This window comes from Nycticebus coucang, chromosome 2 (genome assembly GCF_027406575.1).
Source record: "Nycticebus coucang isolate mNycCou1 chromosome 2, mNycCou1.pri, whole genome shotgun sequence".
Lineage (NCBI taxonomy): Eukaryota > Metazoa > Chordata > Mammalia > Primates > Lorisidae > Nycticebus > Nycticebus coucang.
The window spans coordinates 168,088,090-168,108,210 of record NC_069781.1 but is presented as its reverse complement, the minus strand read 5'-3'; the positions used below and the strand labels follow the sequence as shown (position 1 = coordinate 168,108,210).

Below are 20,121 nucleotides of genomic sequence, written 5' to 3'. Positions count from 1 at the left end.
AGTAGCTGGGACTACAGGCACCCGCCACAACGCCCAGCTATTTTTTGGTTGCAGTTCAGCCGGGGCTGGGTTTGAACCCGCCACCCTCGGTATACGGGGCCGGCGCCTTACCAACTGAGCCACAGGCGCCACCCTACTCAGTCTTAAAGTAAGAAAAACTTCTGACTCATGCTACAACACAGATAAGTCTTGAGGACATTATGCTGAGTGAAATAAGCCAGTCACAAAAAAGACAAATAATGTATGATTCCATTTATATGAAGTACCTAGAATAGCTAAATTCATACATAGCCAGGCCTAGAGGCACTCATCTACCCTGTTTCCTCGAAAATAAGACAGTGTCTTATTTTAAGGTATGCTCCCAAAGATGCGCTAGGTCTTATTTTCAGGGGACGTCTTATCTTTCCTGTAAGTAGGTCTTATTTTCGGGGAAACAGGGTATACTCCCAGTTACTTGGAAGACTAAGGCAGGAAGATCACTTACAGCTAGGAGTTCAATTCCAGCCTGGGCAACATGGCAAGACCCTGTGTCAATTTTTTTACTATTAAATAAAAATGTTCAAAGGGGCAAAAAGTAGAATAGTAGCTACCGGGGAAGGACGCGTTCAGCTTGGCATACCCATCAAGGACAGTGACTACCATGGCTTCCAGTGCTTTGGCCAAACCTCAGATGCGTGGCCTCTTGGCCAGGCGCCTGCGGATTCACATTGTGGAGCATTTGTTGTATCCCTGGGGGTTGCAGCTTTCTATAAGTATGCTGTGGCTGAACCAAGAAAGAAGGCATGTGCAGATTTCTACAGAAATTATGATTCTGTGAAATATTTTGAGGAGATGAGGAAGGCTGGTGTCTTTCAGAGCGTAAAGTAATTTTGGAATATAAAGAATTTCTTTTTTTTTTGTAGAGACAGAGTCTCACTTTATGGCCCTGGGTAGAGTGCCATGGCCTCACACAGCTCACAGCAACCTCCAACTCCTGGGCTTAAGCGATTCTCTTGCCTCAGCCTCCCGAGTAGCTGGGACTACAGGCGCCTGCCACAACGCCCAGCTATTTTTTGGTTGCAGTTTGGCCGGGGCCGGGTTTGAACCCGCCACCCTCGGTACATGGGGCCGGCGCCCTACCGACTGAGCCACAGGCGCCGCCCTATAAAGAATTTCTTTGGGCTGATTAACATAGACGTTTGTCACTGACCCGTGTTCCTGAGCTATGAATATGAGAGATAAATAAACTATTAATAAATAAATAAATAGTAGCTACCAGGGGCTGGAGGAAGGGAAAACGGAAAATTATTGTCTAATAGGTATAGAGTTTCAGTTTCACAAGATACAAAGAGATCTGGCTATGCACAGTAGCTTATTCCTGTAATCCCAGCACTCTGGGAGGCTGAGGTGGGTGGATTGCTTTAGGCCGAGACCAGTCTGAACAAGAAGAAGACCCCCGTCTCTACTAAAAATAGAAAAACAAGCCAGGTGCTGTGACAGGCACCTGTAGTCCCCAGCTACCTACTTGGGAGGCTGAGGCAAGAGGATCACTCAAGCCCAAGAGTTTGAGGTTGCTGTGAGCTAGGCTAAGGCCATATCACTCTAGGCTGGGCAATAGAGTGAGACTCTGTCTCAAAAAAAAAATAAAAAAATAAAGAGTTCTGAGGATGGATGCTGACAATGGTTACACAAGATCAATGTTCTTAATACCATTAAACTATATACTTATGATGGTTAAGATGATAAATTAGATGTCTTATCACAATTGAAAACAAATAAAGGGCCAGGTGCAGTGGCTCATGCCTGTAATCCCTAGCACTCTGGGAGGCCCAAGTGGGTATATTGTGTGAGCTCAGGAGTTCCAGACCAGACTGAGCAAGAATGAGACTCCATCTCTACTAAAAATAGAAAAACTAGCTGGACATTGTGGTAGGCACCTGTAGTCTCAGCTACTCAGGAAGCTGATGCAAAAGGATTGCTCAAGCTCAGGAGTTTGAGGTTGCTGTGAGCTATGATGCCATGGCACTCTACCCAGGGCAACAAAGTGAGACTTTGTCTCAAAAAAAAAAATAAAAATAAATAAAGATATATTGATATATTTTAAAGAGAAAAGGCAAGTTGCAAAATAGTATGTTTAAGTATGAACTCAATTTTGTTTCCCTGACATCATAAATATCAATATATGTCTACACACCCAGGGGGAAAAAAGCTCCAAAGGATATTCATGGAAATGTTACCAAAACCCACTAAATATTCTTGAAGAAAAAACAAACATTGACAATAATTATCACTAGGTGCTGTGCTCATGGGCAAATTTGTTTTCCTTGTATATCAGTGTAATTGACAAGTACCTTTGTTAATCAAAAGCAACAATATGTTTACTGGACAAAAGAAGAAGGAAAAAGGGCATTGATACTGGGACTGCATCCTAATCTGAGAATATCCATGATAAACATCCAATAAATATCATTCCCTTTGACAATCGGATATATAAAAGACAGACTAGAGTTTAGGAAAATAAAGACCGACTCAGAAGACAAAGCATTAGAAGTTCCCTGAAGAATTAAAGTAGAGGTGTATCTCTGATCTTGAACAACTCCTCAGGCCAAAGGGGGTTCAGCACTTCTCCATGTGCCCAGCAGAAAGGAAAAGACCAGAGGAGGCTCAAACACTTTTAAGTGGCCTGTCACTAGAAAAAACAGGCTCAGAAAGAAAAGACTTAAACCCAGGGAAAGCGCTCCCTGTTCCCACCTCTCTTACGTTAAATCCACTTTCAGAAAATATTTTCTGAACGGCAGACATCAAGAGAAAAAGGGGCCTTTCTTTCCCCGCATATGGCACTGCTCTGAATAGAGCTTTGTGAGGGAGGGTCCAAATACCACAGCCACGGTTATGCCGCTGACCATAAACAGCAGTAAACAGATGTCAGGGTTTGTACATCCAAGCAGCAGAGGTACCGTGGACAAGTACCATCACATTCCAATGCCCAGTAAATGTTTACCAGGCACCTACTAAGTGCAGGACACTATTTCTAACACTCCCAAACAGACACACACACACACGTGCACACATGCACGTACATACATAGTTCTTTTGTTCTGTTCTAGAGCTCAGACTAGAAAAGTGATGATTTAGGCTGGTGGCATTTGACAGTTTAATCTGACATATCACACATCATCTCCTGGACTGGGAAGAGGAGCAGGCAGAGGGGAAGTTCCTTCCCCCATCCCTCTTCAGGAAGGATCAAAGGGACACAGCACTGTGTCCCACTACTAGAGGCCCCGGACAAAGGGGACTGGCCCCTGCAGAGGAGCTCTCAGCCTTCCTACAACTCCAGACAGCATCTGGGGGAGCAGGGCCAGGTCCCGGGAGAAACTAGATCACCAGGTATAGCTGCCAGGTCCCCCCACATGCCCGGCAACAACGCCCACCAGCACCCCTCCATACGTACTTTTGCCCCCATTGTTCTTCAGTATGTTGGAGAGGTTGACAGAGGCGGTGCCTAGCAGCTCATTTCTCAAGGTGTGGCAGCTCCAGACCTTCAAATCTAAATGACTCTGGGCCGTGACATTCCTAGAAAACAAGTACTTGATTCATCACTTCCAAGCAGATCGGTGACTACTATTAACTTAGAAGAAAACTGTTAAACTATACGGCTGACATCTTGGCGGCAGAACCAAGACAGGGAGACACCCACATATACCCTTTCCCCCACCAAAGCTGACCCCGTAACCCTCTAGCTAATAATGGACATTCTATGAGCTCAATGCTGTAGGAACACCTACAGGTACCCAGCCTCACCTTGGGTACCACAGGCAGGAGAGGCTGGGGCACCACAAGAACCCTGTACCTTCCACAACCCCCTCAGAGCACCCTCTCTCCTTTCCCCAGCCTACTGCATTCAAAAAGACGGGACTTTCTCTTACAAAATGATGATCTCATTCCAGAGAAGCTCAGAGCTCCCAATGCGCTTCCCAGTCTTCTTGGTCTCACTGGGGAGTCCATCCACCGCCACCTCCACGTAGGAGTTAATTCGAGGTTGACGATTATGTACCTTGGGCTTTGCTGACACCACTGGACAAGAAAGAAAGGAAAAGTCAGATGAGTCAGAGGGCTTCCAGATGCCCCCCTGTGGCAGACGCTCTGGCTCTTTTCAGTTGTTTCTTTAAAAAAAATAAATTTTGCTTTGTCCTGGTTCAAAAAACTTTTTCTTTTTTCTTCTCTCCAGCTCCTCTCTCTAAAAACATTTTTTTTAAATGTGAGTGTATAAAAAAGTATGAAGTGGAAGGAAAAAAATCACTTTAACCTGAAACTACTAGGATAATTACCATCAATTATCAGCTCCAATTTATCCGGGGTAAATCTCCTTTTAGACGTTCATCTTTTATTTCCTCAATTCTTTAAAATTTCTTCTCCCCCCGAAAGCAACCTTAAATGACTGCATCCTCAGCCTATAGCGAGAATATACTAATATTTTTTCATTGTCAAAAAGACTGCTTGCTTATAGGCTCAGCGCCTATGGTTCAAACGGCTAAGGCAGCAGCCACATAAACATGAGCTGGCGGGTTCGAATCCAGCCCGGGCCCGCCAAACAATGACGGCTGCAACCAAAAAATAGCCGGGCGTGGTAGCAGCTGGTGGGTTTGAACACGGACTAGGCCAACTGAAACAACAATGACAACTGCAACAACAACAACAAAAAAAAATAGCTGGATACTGTCACAGGCACCTGTAGTCCCAGCTACTTGGGAAGCTGAGGCAAGAGAATCGCTTAAGCCCAGAAGTTGGAGGTCGCTGTAAGCTGTGATGCCATGGCATTCTACCCAGGGCAACAGCTTGAGACTCTGTCTCAAATAAATAAATAAATAAAAGAGAAAGACTGCCTATAATTTGGGCGGCGCCTGTGGTTCAGTGAGTAGGGCGCCGGCTCCATATGCTGAGGTTAATGGGTTCAAACCCAGCCCCGGCCAAACTGCAACAAAAAAATAGCCGGGCGTTGTGGCGGGTGCCTATAGTCCCAGCTGCTCCGGAGGCTAAGGCAAGAGAATCGCGTAAACCCAAGAGTTAGAGGTTGCTGTGAGCCGTGTGACGCCACGGCACTCTACCCGAGGACAGTACAGTGAGACTCTGTCTCTACAAAAAAAAGACTGCCTATAATTTTCAGCTCTGGGAAAATTATCCTGAAGGTACACATTGTATGCATTTCTTGAATATTTATTTCAAACGATACATTTTTTAAAAGTTCTCGGCAGGGCACAGTGGCTCCCACCTGTAATCCTAGAACTCTGGGAGGCTAAAGTGGGAGGATTCTTTGAGCTCAGGAGTTCAAGAACAGCCTGAGCAAGAGCAAGACCCCATCTCTACTAAAAATGGAAAAATTAGTCAGGCATTGTGGTGGGCGTCTATAGTCCCAGCTACTTAAGAGACTGAGGCAAGAGGATCCTGTTCACTCCGTTAGTACAACAGGAGTATATCCACTCCACCAAACAGCACAGAGGGCTTTGCTTTTTCACTTTTTGCCAATCACACAGGTAAAGATAAAATAGTATAACGAGAACAGCTGAGTTTTAACAAGCACTTATTATAGATGCTACGCCATGTACACATTATCTAACCAAATCCTCACAATGAACCCATGAAGCACAGAATATATCAGTATTATCACCCCCAGCTTACCAGGGAGGAAAGAGGCTTGGGAAGCAAGGTCAGTGCCCCAGGTGACATAGCCAGGGAGCTCCAAGCCAGAATGTACACCCAGCCAGCCCCAGTCCACACCATGCTGCATGTCACTACCAAAATCAGCTTATCTGTTCCATTGCTGTTCTTTTTTTTTGTAGAGACAGAGTCTCACTTTACCACCCTCAGTAAAGAGCCATGATGTCACACGGCTCACAGCAACCTCCAGCTTTTGAGCTTACGCAATTCTCTTGTCTCAGCCTCCCGAGCAGCTGGGACTACAGGCGCCCACCACAATGCCCGGCTACTTTTTGGTTGCAGTTTGGCCAAGGCTTGGTTTGAACCCACCACCCTCAGTATATGGGGCCGGCGCCCTACTCACTGAGCCACAGGCGCCACCCCATTACTGTTCTTTAATACGAGTGAGGTTGAACATTTTTCCCATGTGCTTGTTAGTAAACTGCGTTTCCTCCTGGGCTCCCAGGCCTCAAGTGGCAGCAATTCCGATGTTCCTTTGAGCCCAGCAAGCCAAAGAGCCAGAGGACACGAAGCTAAGACTACATGAGACAGCTAGACAAGCATCCTCCTGTCACAGGCTTTACCCCTGGTGGGAATTCTAGGTCTAGGAAGAAGCACCTCTTCCATCCTGTGCCCCAAATCCAAGGATGATGTCCCTTGCCGATAATGACAAGACTACTCTAGCCTGAGCTCCCCTCCGTGGAATATTAGCAAAGCTCTCCCTGCCAGCCCCTCTGACCATCCTATTAACAGTCCACAACTTGGCAAAGACCAAATCCACCTCTAGATTGCTTTTTTGTAATATCTTTCTTTCCCAAGCCCCAAAGGAACTGTAGGAAAGAAGCCAAGAAATAAAACAAAACAACAACAAAGAAGTTGTAGCCAAGATTTAGAAGCAACGTGGGATGGTTCTAAGAATAAAGCTTTGTGGAGTGGAGCCATGGCCCAGAGCAGGAAAAGGAGGGATGGCAATCCACATGTGGACGGAGGTTAACTGAGGCCACCTGGTGGCAAGAGGGTAGATCTGCATGCCTTTTACTTAAAAAAAAAAAAAAAAAAAATTGGGACAACACAGTTGAACAGGACCATCTGGCTTAAGATTTTTCAACTTTACGATGTTGCAAAATGGCAGTACAAATCATACTTCAAATTCTGAATTTTGATCTTTCCCCAGACTAGCCATATGCGGTATTACTGGGCAGCAGCAGCAAACAGCAACTCCTAATCAGCCCCGGGATCACGATCACAGGCAAAGCACGGATACTCTGCGGTGTACTACGTTGCCAGATGGTTTTGCCCAACTGTAGACCAATGTAAGTCTTCAGAGCACCTTTAAGGTAAACCAGGCTAGCTGGCCATGGTGGCTCACATTTGTAATCCCAGCACTTTGGTAGGCCAAGGCAGAACTGCTTGAGGCCTGGAGTTCAAGACCAACCTGGACAATGTAACAACACCACCCTGTCTCTACACAACTATAAAAGAAATTAGCCAGACATGGTGGCACCTGACCATAGTCTGCCCAGCTACTTGGGAGGCTGAGGTGCAAGGGTCTCTTAAGCTCAGGAGAATGAGGCTGCAGGGAGCTTTGATTACAGAGTGAGACTCTGTCCCTTCACACACACACACACACACAAAAGTAGCCTAGACTACCCTGATGTTCAGTACGATAGATATATTAAATGTATTTTCAATTTACAATATTTTCAACTTACAGGTTTTTTTCAAACCCTATTGAAAGTCAAGGAGTATATGAACTTAAAACTAAAGACATACAATTTTGAACTAAACAATCTCTTTAAAATCAACAACTTCAAACTCTTTGTTTCATAGTTAGGCCAACTAAGATTCAGGAAAGTTTCAATTAGCAATAATCGCACCTCAGATAAAACTCATTGGCTACGATACAGCCACAGCACAAAGCTTAAGATTCAGGAAGGTGAAATAACTTATCCAAAATTACAGAGCTAATCAGAGAAGAGCTAAGACTGGAACCAAGTCTCCCAGTTTCTAGGCCATTGTAACCTACCCTGATGTATCCCCCTTTTGTGCCCTGTGCCTTTTTTAGAATTTTTTTTAATTTTTTACATTTTGATAAAATTAATTTCAGACCCACAAAAAATTTAGAAGATTAATACAAAGAATTCAAAAAATAATAATAATAATACAAAGTATTCCTCAGAGTCACCCAATTTTAACTTCTGAGTATATGGCCTTTATTCTTTTTTTCTCCACTAACTCTCTCATGCACATGCATATTTTTTCCTGAAACTGTGAGTGTATACTATACAAGGGGTGTCCAACCTGTGGCCCATGAGCTACATGCTGATTTTGTGAGAACTGTTTTGCTTATGTTTGGTGTCGGTCATCACAAAAAGTATACACAGGGGGCGGCACCTGTGGCTCAGTCGGTAAGGCGCCGGCCCCATATACCGAGGGTGGCGGGTTCAAATCCTCTACGGAGGGCCATAAAGTGAGACTCTGTCTCTACAAAAAAAAAAAAAAAGTATACACAGACATTTTTTGCTAATCAGTTTTCTTTAGTGTTTGGTTGCCAAGGCAACTCTTCTTCCAAAGTGCAAAAGAAAAGAAAAAAGTTGGACACCCCTGAAGTGAACCAATTGTGCCCCTTTACTCCTAAATACTTCTGGGTGTATTTCCTAAGAACCAAGACATTTTCAGCTCTTATAGTTAATCACCAGGATGATATTGTATGTTTATTATTCTTTTTTTTGGAGACAGAGTCTCAAGCTTGCCCTGGGTAGAGTGTTGTGGCGTCACAGCTCACAGCAACCTCCAACTCCTGGGCTTCAGCAATTCTCTTGCCTCAGCCTCCCAAGTAGCTGGGACTACAGGCGTCCGCCACAATACCCGGCTGTTTTGGCAGTGCAGGGACTTCTACTGGCGACGCCTCACTGGCTGGCTCTGAAGTTGGCCTGGACCCCGCATAGCCGATGTGCAGCCGACCCCAGGCTGCCATGGAGCAGGAGATTGAGGAGCTGAGCCAGTGGCCGGTTGCACACCCGTCTACCCAGAACCTCAAGCTGCCACCCTGGATAGAGTACCGTGGCATCACAGCTCACAGCAACCTCTAACTCCTGGGCTCAAGGTAATGAGAAGTTAATGTCCTTGGACATACCTACAGCTTCTGGAAACAGTGGAGAGCTCACCTTTTGGAACCATGGTGTACCTGGCATTCAACACTTTCCTGGGGGAAGAGAGATGTCAAGGAGCCCCTGGGTGTCTGCTGAGGCACTAAGGCAGAATGTGAATGAAGTGGGGCCACAGTTCAGTATGACACTCCATGAGCCTGGCATGGGCTATGGCCCCGAAGCGACTCCCACTCATTCCCCGATGACTTACTGTCAGGGAGCATCTACCTCCCAGCCAGAGATGATGGTTTTCAGGGGGCCCCCGGTGATGCCCTTAGGAGTGCCAAGTATTACAGGCGTGGCCATGACCTTCACTGGGCATCTAAGGACGTCCCCTACTGGGCTGCCAGTCCCAACTTCTGGTGGAAGAATGCCTATGATGTCCCACGTCGGGGTCCCAGCAATGCCTTATTCTGAACCCTCAACAGCACCTTCTAACAGAGCCTCTTTAACACCTGAGATATTATTGGCACCAACCACACCTGCCACTGAGGCCACAGCTGTGCTCCCTTCTCCGGAGCAGATGTTGCCCCCCAGAGATCCCCATAACCAGGGGATGTCCCCAGCTAAGACCCAATCATTGCTGGCATTAGAATCTCAGGACTCTATTATGAGTCAGCCAGATTCCCAGGCTGGCCACTTCCTGCCTGAGCAGCCCTACCCTGCTCCACAGAAAGCAGAGCCAAACTCAGGGGCCCAGGAAGGGGCTCACGGGTGCAGATCCTCAGCTCCAAGGCCTTACTTCTGCCCATATGAGAACTGTGGAAAAGCTTATACCAAGCGCTCCCACCTTGTGACTCACCAGCGTAAACACACAGGTGAGAGGCCCTACAAATGCTCTTGGGAAGGCTGTCTTGGCTTTCTACCTTCTGATGAGCTTGCACGACATACGCGGATACACACCAGACATTGACCATATAAGTGTGATCACTGTGGCCGAAAATTCATGAGATCTGACCATCTCAGGCAACACCGAAAGATTCATCAGCAGAGGCCAGGACCCTCAGGCCCACAGGTCCATGAGAGAGAGATGGGTGGTCCTCCCCCAGATCCTGCCTGTTTCTGAGCAGCTCGTCTCTTTGGTGATTTGAGGAGGACATTGGACTGGGGCAGGTAAGGACAAGCCTCCTCAACTACCACCACCCACCACAGGTACCTAAAACCAAGCACCAGATTTTAAGGGGCTGATCCTGCCCTGCTCTCCCCTGAGTTGACTACCATGGCAACTGAGGTACTTTGTAGAACCTTGTTTCTGGACTTGGCAGGCCTGAGAAAAGAACTTGGCCAAGTTATCAAGTGCAGACAGATCTGCTTCAGAGGTGGTCTCTCCTCTAAGAGATGTTACCTTCTGTAGGTGTTTCCTGAACCTAACTTGTGCCAAGCACAGAGACATGATGAATCAGGTCTGATTTCTATGCTTAAGGGATCATCTTGGCCTAGAGGCTGATGATCCCTTGGGGAAAAGAAGTTGCCAAAGAGGAGGGTCAGCAAGGCTTTCTGGCAGAGGTGACCTTGAACCGGTAATGTGACAACATCTAGTAGTACCTCAAATGTTGAAATAAACTGAAGCAGCTGAATGAAGAGGGAAGAGGATTGTAGACTGAGGACACCAGATCTGGCAGCTGCTCAGAGGAGAGCCAGCCTCAAGTTCATTCATTCAGCAAGTATTTTTTGAGCCCATCACACAGAGCTCCAAGGCTGTGGGGACCATAGTGAGGAGTATGAAGACAACTACAGGATATTCCAGGGAGGACAGAGTTCTCAAGGAGGTGCCTGAGTTAAACCTGAAGACTTGTGGGAATTTCTGTTTGTTGGACATGGTCATCATGGTCATGACCTGTGTGGCACACTAAGGGTTCAGAGGTGCCTGCAGGCACCCTGCCTCTGTGGAGTAGAGGATTCTGAATGCTCAGTGCTACCAAGGACAGAAGCTGGATCTCTGGAGGCCATCCTGGGCCTCTGGGAAAGCCACACCACCTTGGCCGTGCCTGCCTCTGCCCTTGTACTCCTACCCTAACCCTGTCCTACTTGGCGGCCTTGGTCTGTGTCATTAGTGGTCTCAATGTACCAGAGGTAGACACCCAGGTGCCCTCCACCCAGGCCCAGAGTGGGGAGAGGACATCATTTAAAAAACAGAGGCAGGGATTTTAGGCTGTACTGAGCCCTCAGCCCCCCTCCAGGAGACACTTGGAGCCCAGGACTTGCTGGGATTGAGGTGACACAAGATGTTGCTAGAGGTACAGGAGGAGATAGATCTACTGGGGCTGTTTCCTTTTCCCCTGGCTGTCTTGTGGCAGGGGGAGTGGAGCTCAGCACATCCCAGAGAGGAGAAGCTGAAGTCTGGGGGTGTGCCTTGCCCAGCTCCCCAGTGCTTGAGTGTAGCCACCCCCAGTTGCACCCCCACTGTTGCTCAGCCGGCCTATGAATTAAAGATTTAAGTATAAATATTTATGCATAAATGAAAAATAAAAATGAAACTCAAGGGTAGAAGGGCCTTGTTTGTGATCCATTCACTGGCCCCAGGGTTTGAGGTCTTGAGCACCTAACATCTCTTTCATTCTTTTCCATGGAGCAGGCCATCTTGGATTGGTCAGGCAGGGCTGGTCTCTTTCCTCCCCTATCTGGCTCACACACAGCCCTGAGGGTGGGGTCAGAGGCCAGATTGCCCATTGTTGGAAGGAAAGATGAGAGATCTTGTCATTGGTGACCTATCATTCACTGAGGAATGGACAGGGAGAGAACCAAGATGGGCAAGGGGCATTGTAAACAGTGGGCTAAGCAGGCCCTTGCTCTTGTAGAGGTCACAGTCTAGTGGAGGTCATACGTTAGTAGAAGTGTATGAAGATACAGGGAGAGCAGATACTAGGATGTGCTGTCGTAGTGCAGGGGTGTTAGGAAGACAGTTCTTGGAAAGTAGTTTGAGCTCAGAGTCTGGATAACTAGGAGTTAGATAAAGGAGGTGAGGTGGTGATTGAAATAAATCTCTTTGCCCAGGTTATTCTATGGGAGGCAGTGCTGAGCCTTTTCCAGCATCACCCAAGATGGGATGGTGGGTGGGTAAGACCTTGACTCCTAACTAAAACGTGCAGGATTTGAATCCTCCCTCTGCCATTTCCTGGCCACGTAGCCTTGGGCACTTTACTTATCTTTCTGTTGCTTCTACAGCAAGAGAAATGAAATTAATCCTGTTTTAAGGTGTTTTCCTGGGCTGCAGTTTGGAAATTGCATTAGAGCAGTGGTTTAAGGGACAGGAATGGATTTTAGTGCTTCAAAGGTGGCTTCAGGCAGACTAAAAAGTGATAATTATTGGATTTGGTTGGTGAGAACATGGTCAAGGGTGACTCCCAAGTTTCTGGCTTGTGTTATAAATAACACAGAAAAAGGATACATGAATTTCATTAATTTTCTATTTATTGTGATGTTTTTCACACATGCAAAAATATTTCATATGTGTTCTATTTGAAGGATAATAAAAATGTGTTTACCTCTTAGGTCACCTGAGAAAAAGAATTTGCTAATACAATTAAAGCCTTTGAGTTGTCCATTTTTCTTTCCAGAGTTAACTGCTATCCTGAATTTGGATTAATCTTGCCAGTGCTATTTATTCTTGTCATATATGTATTGATTCCTAAATAATATAGTGATTGGTTTTATATGTTTTGGAACTTTGTTTATTCTGTTTGGGGTTTATTGAATTTTTTTCAATCCAAAGGTTTATAGTCTGAACAAAATCTGGAAAGTTTGAAAAAAAAAAAAAAAAAAATACCCGGCTGTTTTTTGGTTGTAGTTGTCATTGTTGTTTGGCAGGCCCACGCTGGATTCGAACCTGCCAGCTCCAGTGTATATGGCCCCAGCCACTTAAGCTACAGGCGCAGAGCCTATGTTTCTTATTCTTAAAAAGCAAGCCAAAATGTGCCTTCCATTGCCCATGGAGGTAAAAAAAGAACAAAAACAACACAAAAAACAAGCCAAAATAAAAGCCTCAAGATATGAGCAACTTCATCTAGAAAGTCTGTTTACCGCTTCATGAGATAGAAATGCCAGCTTATTATACATGGAATCACATCTTCACACAGAACTTAGTTTTTAAAAGTCAACACATACAGCAAAAAGTGCATAATGCCCAAATTACACCCTTACAAAGCTCTTTGGAAAGAACCACAATAGAGTCTGGCACACTGTCTTTCAACAGGCTCCAGACAAGTTTTTGCTTTGTTACACAATATTTTTCAGTATTCAATTTTCAGTGTTTCTTGACTTAAATATCAAATAAATAGCTAGCTTATGTTTAAGGGCCTTGGTGCGTTTAAATATGTACCATAAAATTCTAAGATCACACTGTGGACAGGCACCAGGGAACAGATCCAGGCAGAAGGCACTGCATAATGACACCCCCAGACCCACTGTCTCGATGAGATGCTCGAGAAAAGAACCATCCGTGCTATTTCAATCATTCTTTCTCTTGCACCTTCTCCCCCATTTTCCTGGATGGTATTATCAACTCTTTGTAGGTTATATGTATATCACATAAGAGATTTATATGTATATCACATATAATGAGATATACCTGTATATCAGGTCAGCTCTTTCCACACTAGTAAGAAAATTTACCTTGAGGAAAGGCAAGAGAGAAACCTTTAGATTAAGTGTATGTTCCTGAATAATTTGACCCCAAAATGGGGACCTGGAGATGTTACCAGATTCCATGAGCAGGCTTCTGCTTTGATCCCATTAAAAACTATAGCCCTTACCTCAAAACTGTATCCGTTGACTCTAACCTGTCTCCCTACTCAAAAAGGCTGGAGCTGCCATGAAACTCTAAGAAAAATAATGAAAATGTTTCAAGATTACGAAAAATCAATAACTCAATAGGAAACAGGCAAAGAATGTGAATACACAATCCACAGAAAAGGAAATTCCTTAAATGTACAATAAGATGCTACACATCATTTATAATTGCCCCTTGAACAACTCAGGTTTGAACTGCGAAGGTTCACTTACATGTGGATTTTCTTCAGTCTCTACCACACCTGCGACAGCCAGCCCAATCCCTCCTCGTCCCCCCTATTCCTCAGCCTACTTAATGTGAAGATAGTGAGGATGAAGATCTTATTACTTATTACTTTATTTGTAAGAACACTAGGCTTACAGGCATGAGCCATCAGTTTACTCTTTTTAGAGGTGGGGTTTCAAGTTGTCACCCAGGCTGGAGTGCAGTGGCATGATCATAGTTCACCGAAACCTCCAATTCCTGGGCTCAGGCTCGGCACTTGTGGCTCAAGCGGCTAAGGCGCCAGTCACATACACCTGAGCTGGCGGGTTCAAATCCAGCCCGGGGCCCGCCAAACAACAATGACAGCTGCAACGAAAAACATAACCAGACGTTGTGGCGGGTGCCTGTAGTCCCAGCTACTTGGGAGGCAGAGGCAGAAGAATCGCTGGAGCCCAGGAATTGGAGGTTGCTGTGAGCTGTGATGCCACAGCACTCTACCCAGTGTAACAGCTTGAGGCTCTGTCTCAAAAAAAAAAAAATTCCTGGGCTCAAGCAATCCTCCCACCTCAACCTCCCCAGTATCCCCAGTAGCTGGGACTACATGTGCACACCACCACGCCCACTCCAATTTATATTTTATCAAGATCACTGGCTGCTATGTATCCAACAGACTGGAGGAGGGCAAAGCCAAAAACAGACAGACGGGCTAGGAAGCTTCTGCCTTAATACAGTGTGAAGATGATGACAGCTTAGACTAGGCCAAAACCATAGGTGTGGTGAGAAATGGCAGAGTTGGATATGTTTTGAAGATAGAGTCAACCAGATTTGCTGATAGGTTAAATACAGGATATGATAAAGAAAAATCAGGAGCTCAGTTATAGACATCTTAAATTAGATATTTAGTAACATTCACAAGGAAATAACAAGTTGGTTATTGGACATAAGAATCAGGAGTTTAGAGGAAAGGCCTGAAAGGAATGACCTTATATTGGTGACATTTAAAGTGACAGGGTTGGCTGAGCGCAGTGGCTCAGGCCTGTAATCCTAGCACTCTGGGGGGCCAAAGCAGGTGGATTGCTTGAGCTCAGGAGTTCAAGACCAGCTTGAGTAAGAGTGAGACCCCATCTCTACTAAAAATGAAAAACCAAGGCAAGAGGATTGCTTGAGCCCAAGAGTTTGAGGTTGTGAGCTATGATGCCACAGCACTCTACCAAGGAGGACAAAATGAGACTATCTTAAATAAATAAATAAATAAAATAAAGCCACAGGGTTAGGTGAGACCACCCGAGGAATAAGTGTAGATAGAAAAGAGCCCTCGGGCACGAAGAAATCAGCATTTTAAACAATTTTAGCCCAAAGACCCTTTTTTCCTTCACGTTATTTTCTTTCTTCCTCAAGTGTGCCAACTACAGCATGAAAATCAGATGATGATGAACAGTTACACTGCTAAGTTATTTTACAAAATTCGGCTTTTGGGACCAAGGTGTGGCATAATTCCACCTCTTTCCCACAGATACTGTAAACAACTCACAGAGTGCCACTCACCTTTCAGAGTAAGCTGAGACTTCTCGAAAGGCAGGGCCACTCCTGGCCGGCTGGAGCTGGCAGATGCCATATCATCACCATGAAACTGCAAGACAAACAGACCAGTGGGTTAGAGACTATCTGATAAGAACACTGAGGAGCTGAACCTAAGGTGAATGTTTAAGTTTAAAGAGACAGAGGCATGTAAACAGAAGTGTCCAAGCCACTGTGGCCACGCTACTTCAGGCACAGTGCTGTCTGTCTGTCTCGTGATAATCACTGATCCTAGATGGGTCTTGAACAGTCTTGGAAGGATACATGACTATTACAACAAAGGCTAGAGGAGGGCAAGGCTAATACAACATCTCCAGAAAGAAAGACACAGCTTAACAATAAAAAGAACACTAATCTCATGTGTTACCTGAGGGGCAAGTTTTCCAAAAACACCACAGGGTCTCTGGCCTAATGAGTAAAGTTTGAGAGTAATATTTGCCACAAGTAGAAGGTAAGAAAAGAAAAAAAGGACAACATAATGAATTTTTTTTTTTTTTTTTGTAGAGACAAGAGTCTCACTTCATGGCCCTCAGTAGAGTGCCATGGCATCACACAGCTCACAGCAACCTCCAACTCCTGGGCTTAAGCGATTCTCTTGCCTCAGCCTCCCGAGTAGCTGGGACTACAGGCGCCCGCCACAACACCGGCTATTTTTTGGTTGCAGTTTGGCCGGGGCCGGGTTTGAACCCACCACCCTCGGTATATGGGGCCGGCGCCTTACCGACTGAGCCACAGGCGCCGCCCAACATATTTAATTTTTTACATAGGTAAAAGATCTTTGTCCAAAGAAGATACTCCAACAGCTAAACTGGCACACACAAAAAGACGTACAACATCCTTAGCCATCAGGTGTTCCTGTCACTGCACCTTGGCTAGAAACAGAACTCTACCCTGGGCCAGATGCGGTGGCTCATGCCTATAATCCCAGCACTCTGGGAGGCCGAGGCAGGCAGATCACCTAAGCTCAGGAGTTTGACACCAACCTGGGCTAGAATGAGACCCCAGAGGGCGCCTATAGTCCCAGTTATTCAGGCAACTGAGGCAAGAGAACGGCTTGAGCCCAAGAGTCTGAGGTTGCTGTGAGCTGTGACACCACGGCTCTCTACCAGGGACAACAAAGTGAGACTGTCTCAAAAAAACAAAAACAGGGCTCGGCGCCTGTGGCTCCAACAGCTAAGGCGCCAGTCCACATACACCTGAGCTGGTGGGTTGGAATCCAGCCCGGGCCCACCAAACAACAATGACGGCTGCAACCAAAAAATAGCCAGGCGTGTGGCAGGCGCCTGTAGTCCCAGCTACTTGAAGGCAGAGGCAGGAGAATCACTGGAGCCCAGGAGTTAGAGGTTGCTGTGAGTTGTGATGCCACAGGACTCTACCCAGGGCAACAGCTTGAGGCTCTGTCTCAAAAAAAAAAAAAACAATGGGTGGCGCCTGTGGCTCAAGGAGTAGGGTGCCAGTCCCATATGCCAGAGGTGGCGGGTTCAAACTCAGCCCCGGCCAAAAACCAAAAAAAAAAAAAAAAAAAAACTGCTGATATAGGCTCGGCACCTGTGGCTCAAGCAGCTAAGGTGCCAGCCACATATACCTGTGCTGGCGGGTTCGAATCCAGCCCAGGCCCACCAAACAACAATGACAGCTGCAACCAAAAAATAGCCAAGCATTGTGGCGGGTGCCTGTAGTCCCAGCTACTTGGGAGGCGGAGGTAGGAGACTTGCTTGAGCCCAGGAGTTAGAGGTTGCTGTGAACTGTGATAGCACAGCACTCTACCCAGGGTGACAGCTTGAGGCTCTGTCTCAAAAAAAAAAACCTGCTGCTATAAAAATACCAGAAAATTCCTGTTTTCTTCAACATTATTACTACCATCTTCATTCTATTTGTATGTGACCTCTCCCTCTGACCTCCTTCCTATTTTATTTTACTTTTTATCATCCTTATTATTTTTTTCAGAGGGAGAGTCTCGCTATATTGCCCAGGGTGGCACAAAGTGGCTACTCACAGCTATAAACATAGCTCACTGGGATCACACCTGTGGTGCATATTACAGGGATATTTGCGAAACTTGGTAAATGTAGAATGTAAATGTTTTGGCACAGTAACTGAGATAACGCCGGAAAGGCTATGTTAACCACTGTGATAAAAATGTGTCAAATGGTTTATGAAGCGAGTGTATGATGCTCCATGATCATATCAATGTATACAGTTATGATTTAATAAAAAAAAAAAAAAAAACATAGCTCACTGCAGCCCTGAACTCCTGGGCACAGAGGCCCTCCCAACTCAGCCTCCCGAGGACCTGGGACTACAGGTGCGTGCCACTGAACCCAGCACCTGATTTCCTAGCTACAGAATTATTTGTTCAGCCTTAAAACATTGTTATTAACTCACTATGTTACTCTAAGAATGGAAGCCCTTTATATGCGAATGAAATGCAGCTACAGGTAAGTGACATTGATTTGGATATTTTCCATAGCGAAAGTCAAACAATTTTATGTGTTAAGATTTTTAACAAACCAGGGTGGCACCTGTGGCTCAAGGAGTAGGGCGCCAGCCCCATATGCCGGAGGTGGTGGGTTCAGAACCGGCCCCGGCCAAAAACTGCAAAAAAAAAAAGATTTTTAACAAACCAAACAGAATTTGTCTTATTTGTAAGATATATCCAGTTTCCAAAAAGATTTAAAGTAGCTAGTTTTTCTGGACTAGTCTGTAATAAGCATTTGGCTTCCAGTGGAAACCTCTGAAAACATTACTGAGAGCAAAAGGAACATAAAACCAAAAGTCTCCCTACCAAGGTCTCAAGTGATCTCTACGTTACTGGATCCAACAGACAGTCCTCCCCCAACAGACAGTGACTGCCCCTTTGGGAGCATCTGACACGGCAGATCACCCTTCCATCCCAAACCTGTTCTTCCCTGGACTTCTGGGTCACTGCACCTGCCTGATGCCCTGACCCCAGGCTGCCCTCTCAGCTTCTCTGTGGGCTCCTTCACCCCCCTCAACCTTCAGCCATCATTCTGCCCCACACCTCAGGCCTTACACCCCATCACTTACCTATCCCACCGTGTCTCATCTCCCTCCTGATCATCCCCAATTGAGGTATCCAGTGTGAGCCTTAGCCTTGAACCCTAGTCTCTCAGATCGACTGGCCTAATGACAAAGTGAGCTTCTGAATTCCCCTCAAACCTGTTCCCCGTTCTTGGCCAGATCAGTTCGTGACATCTCCTTCCATCCAGTGGTGCAGGCCAGCACTCTGGAACTTACTCTTATTCCCCTCCCCTCCTCACACCCTACATCCCATCTGTCAGTAAGCCCCAGTGGCTCTGCCCTTAAAATATCTCTATGTTCAACCGTATCTCGCCACCTCTACTGTCACCACCTGGGTCCAAAGGGCCGTGGTCTCCCACCTGGATTTTGCTGCTTTGCTCCTCTCCATCTGATCTCTACATATGGCAATCAGAGTCATTTTGTAAATTGTGCGCAAATCAGATCATGTCACACTGATGTCCAAAACCATCCAGCAGGTTCCCATCTACTTAGTTTGAATGTGGCCCCCAAAGTTCACCTGTTGAAAACTTAATCCCAGGCAACGCCTGTGGCTCAGTGGGCAGGGCGCCAGCCCCATATACCAAGGGTGGCAGGTTCAAAACCGGCTCCGGCCAACCTGCAACAACAAAAAAATAGCTGGGCATTGTGGCGGGCACCTGTAGTCCTAGCTACTCAGGAGGCTGAGGCAAGAGAATCGCCTAAGCCCAGGAGTTGGGGTTGCTGTGAGCTATGTGATGCCACGGCACTCTACGGAAGATGACAAAGTGAGACTCTGTCTCCACAAAAAAAAAAAAACTTAATCCCAATTCAACAGTGTTAAGAGGTGGAACCTTTAAGACGTGATTGACAGATTAAGGGCATTGCCATGGGAGTGGGTTCATTATCTCAAGAGTGGGCAGGTTACGAAAGTGACTTTGCCCCCTCTCCTTCTCTCACCCTTCCAACTACATGGGATAACACAGCACGAAGGTGTGGGCTCCCTGACCTCAGACTTCCCAGCCTACAGAACTATAAGAAATAAATCTCCTGGGCGGCGCCTGTGGCTCAGTGAGTAGGGCGCCGGCCCCATATGCCGAGGGTGGCAGGTTCAAACCCAGCCCCGGCCAAACTGCAACAACAACAAAAAAAAAAATAGCCAGGCGTTGTGGCGGGCGCCTGGAGTCCCAGCTGCCAGGGAGGCTGAGGCAAGAGAATCGCGTAAGCCCAAGAGTTAGAGGTTGCTGTGAGCCGTGTGACGCCACGGCACTCTACCCGAGGGCGGTACAGTGAGACTCTGTCTCTACGAAAAAAAAGAAAGAAATCTCCTTTCTTTAGAGTATAAACGTCTTTCGTTTTTGTTTTTTTGGTTTTTTTTTTTTTTTGTAGAGACAGAGTCTCACTTTACTGCCCTCGGTAGAGCACCGTGGCGTCACAGCTCACAGCAACTTCCAGCTCTTGGGCTTACGCGATTCTCTTGCCTCAGCCTCCCGAGTAGCTGGGACTACAGGCGCCCGCCACAACACCCAGCTATTTTTTTTTGTTGTTGCAGTTTGGCGGAGGCTGGGTTTGAACCAGCTACCCTTGGCATGTGGGGCCGGTGCCCTACTCACTGAGCCACAGGAGCCGCCCTAGAGTATAAACGTCTTAACACAATAACTAAGAAAATGGGGTGAAGGCTATGTTAACCAGTTGGATGAAAATACTTCA

The 20,121-nt window shown here is 46.2% G+C and overlaps 1 protein-coding gene and 1 non-coding gene across 4 annotated transcripts in view; both read right to left on the bottom strand.

Annotated features, from left to right (window-relative positions):
- WWP2 (WW domain containing E3 ubiquitin protein ligase 2) overlaps nt 1-20,121 on the bottom strand; it is a 170,992-nt gene that overhangs the window by 130,557 nt on the left and 20,314 nt on the right. Inside the window, exons 1-4 of one of the 3 annotated variants that reach the window (XM_053604773.1) lie at nt 18,953-19,003; nt 15,361-15,445; nt 3,906-4,053; nt 3,431-3,552 (exon numbers count right to left, since the gene is read on the bottom strand). In XM_053604773.1, coding sequence (XP_053460748.1) covers nt 3,431-3,552; nt 3,906-4,053; nt 15,361-15,430 — 340 coding nt within the window. In that variant the 5' untranslated portion in view covers nt 15,431-15,445; nt 18,953-19,003. Of the gene's footprint in view, nt 1-3,430; nt 3,553-3,905; nt 4,054-15,360; nt 15,446-17,915; nt 17,938-18,952; nt 19,004-20,121 lie in introns of those variants that run through there. The other 2 variants (XM_053604759.1, XM_053604753.1) reach the window with 2 other exon arrangements.
- On the bottom strand, nt 7,454-7,595 carry LOC128579941 (U4 spliceosomal RNA). The gene has a single exon (XR_008378310.1). It is a non-coding gene; the product is annotated as a U4 spliceosomal RNA (small nuclear RNA).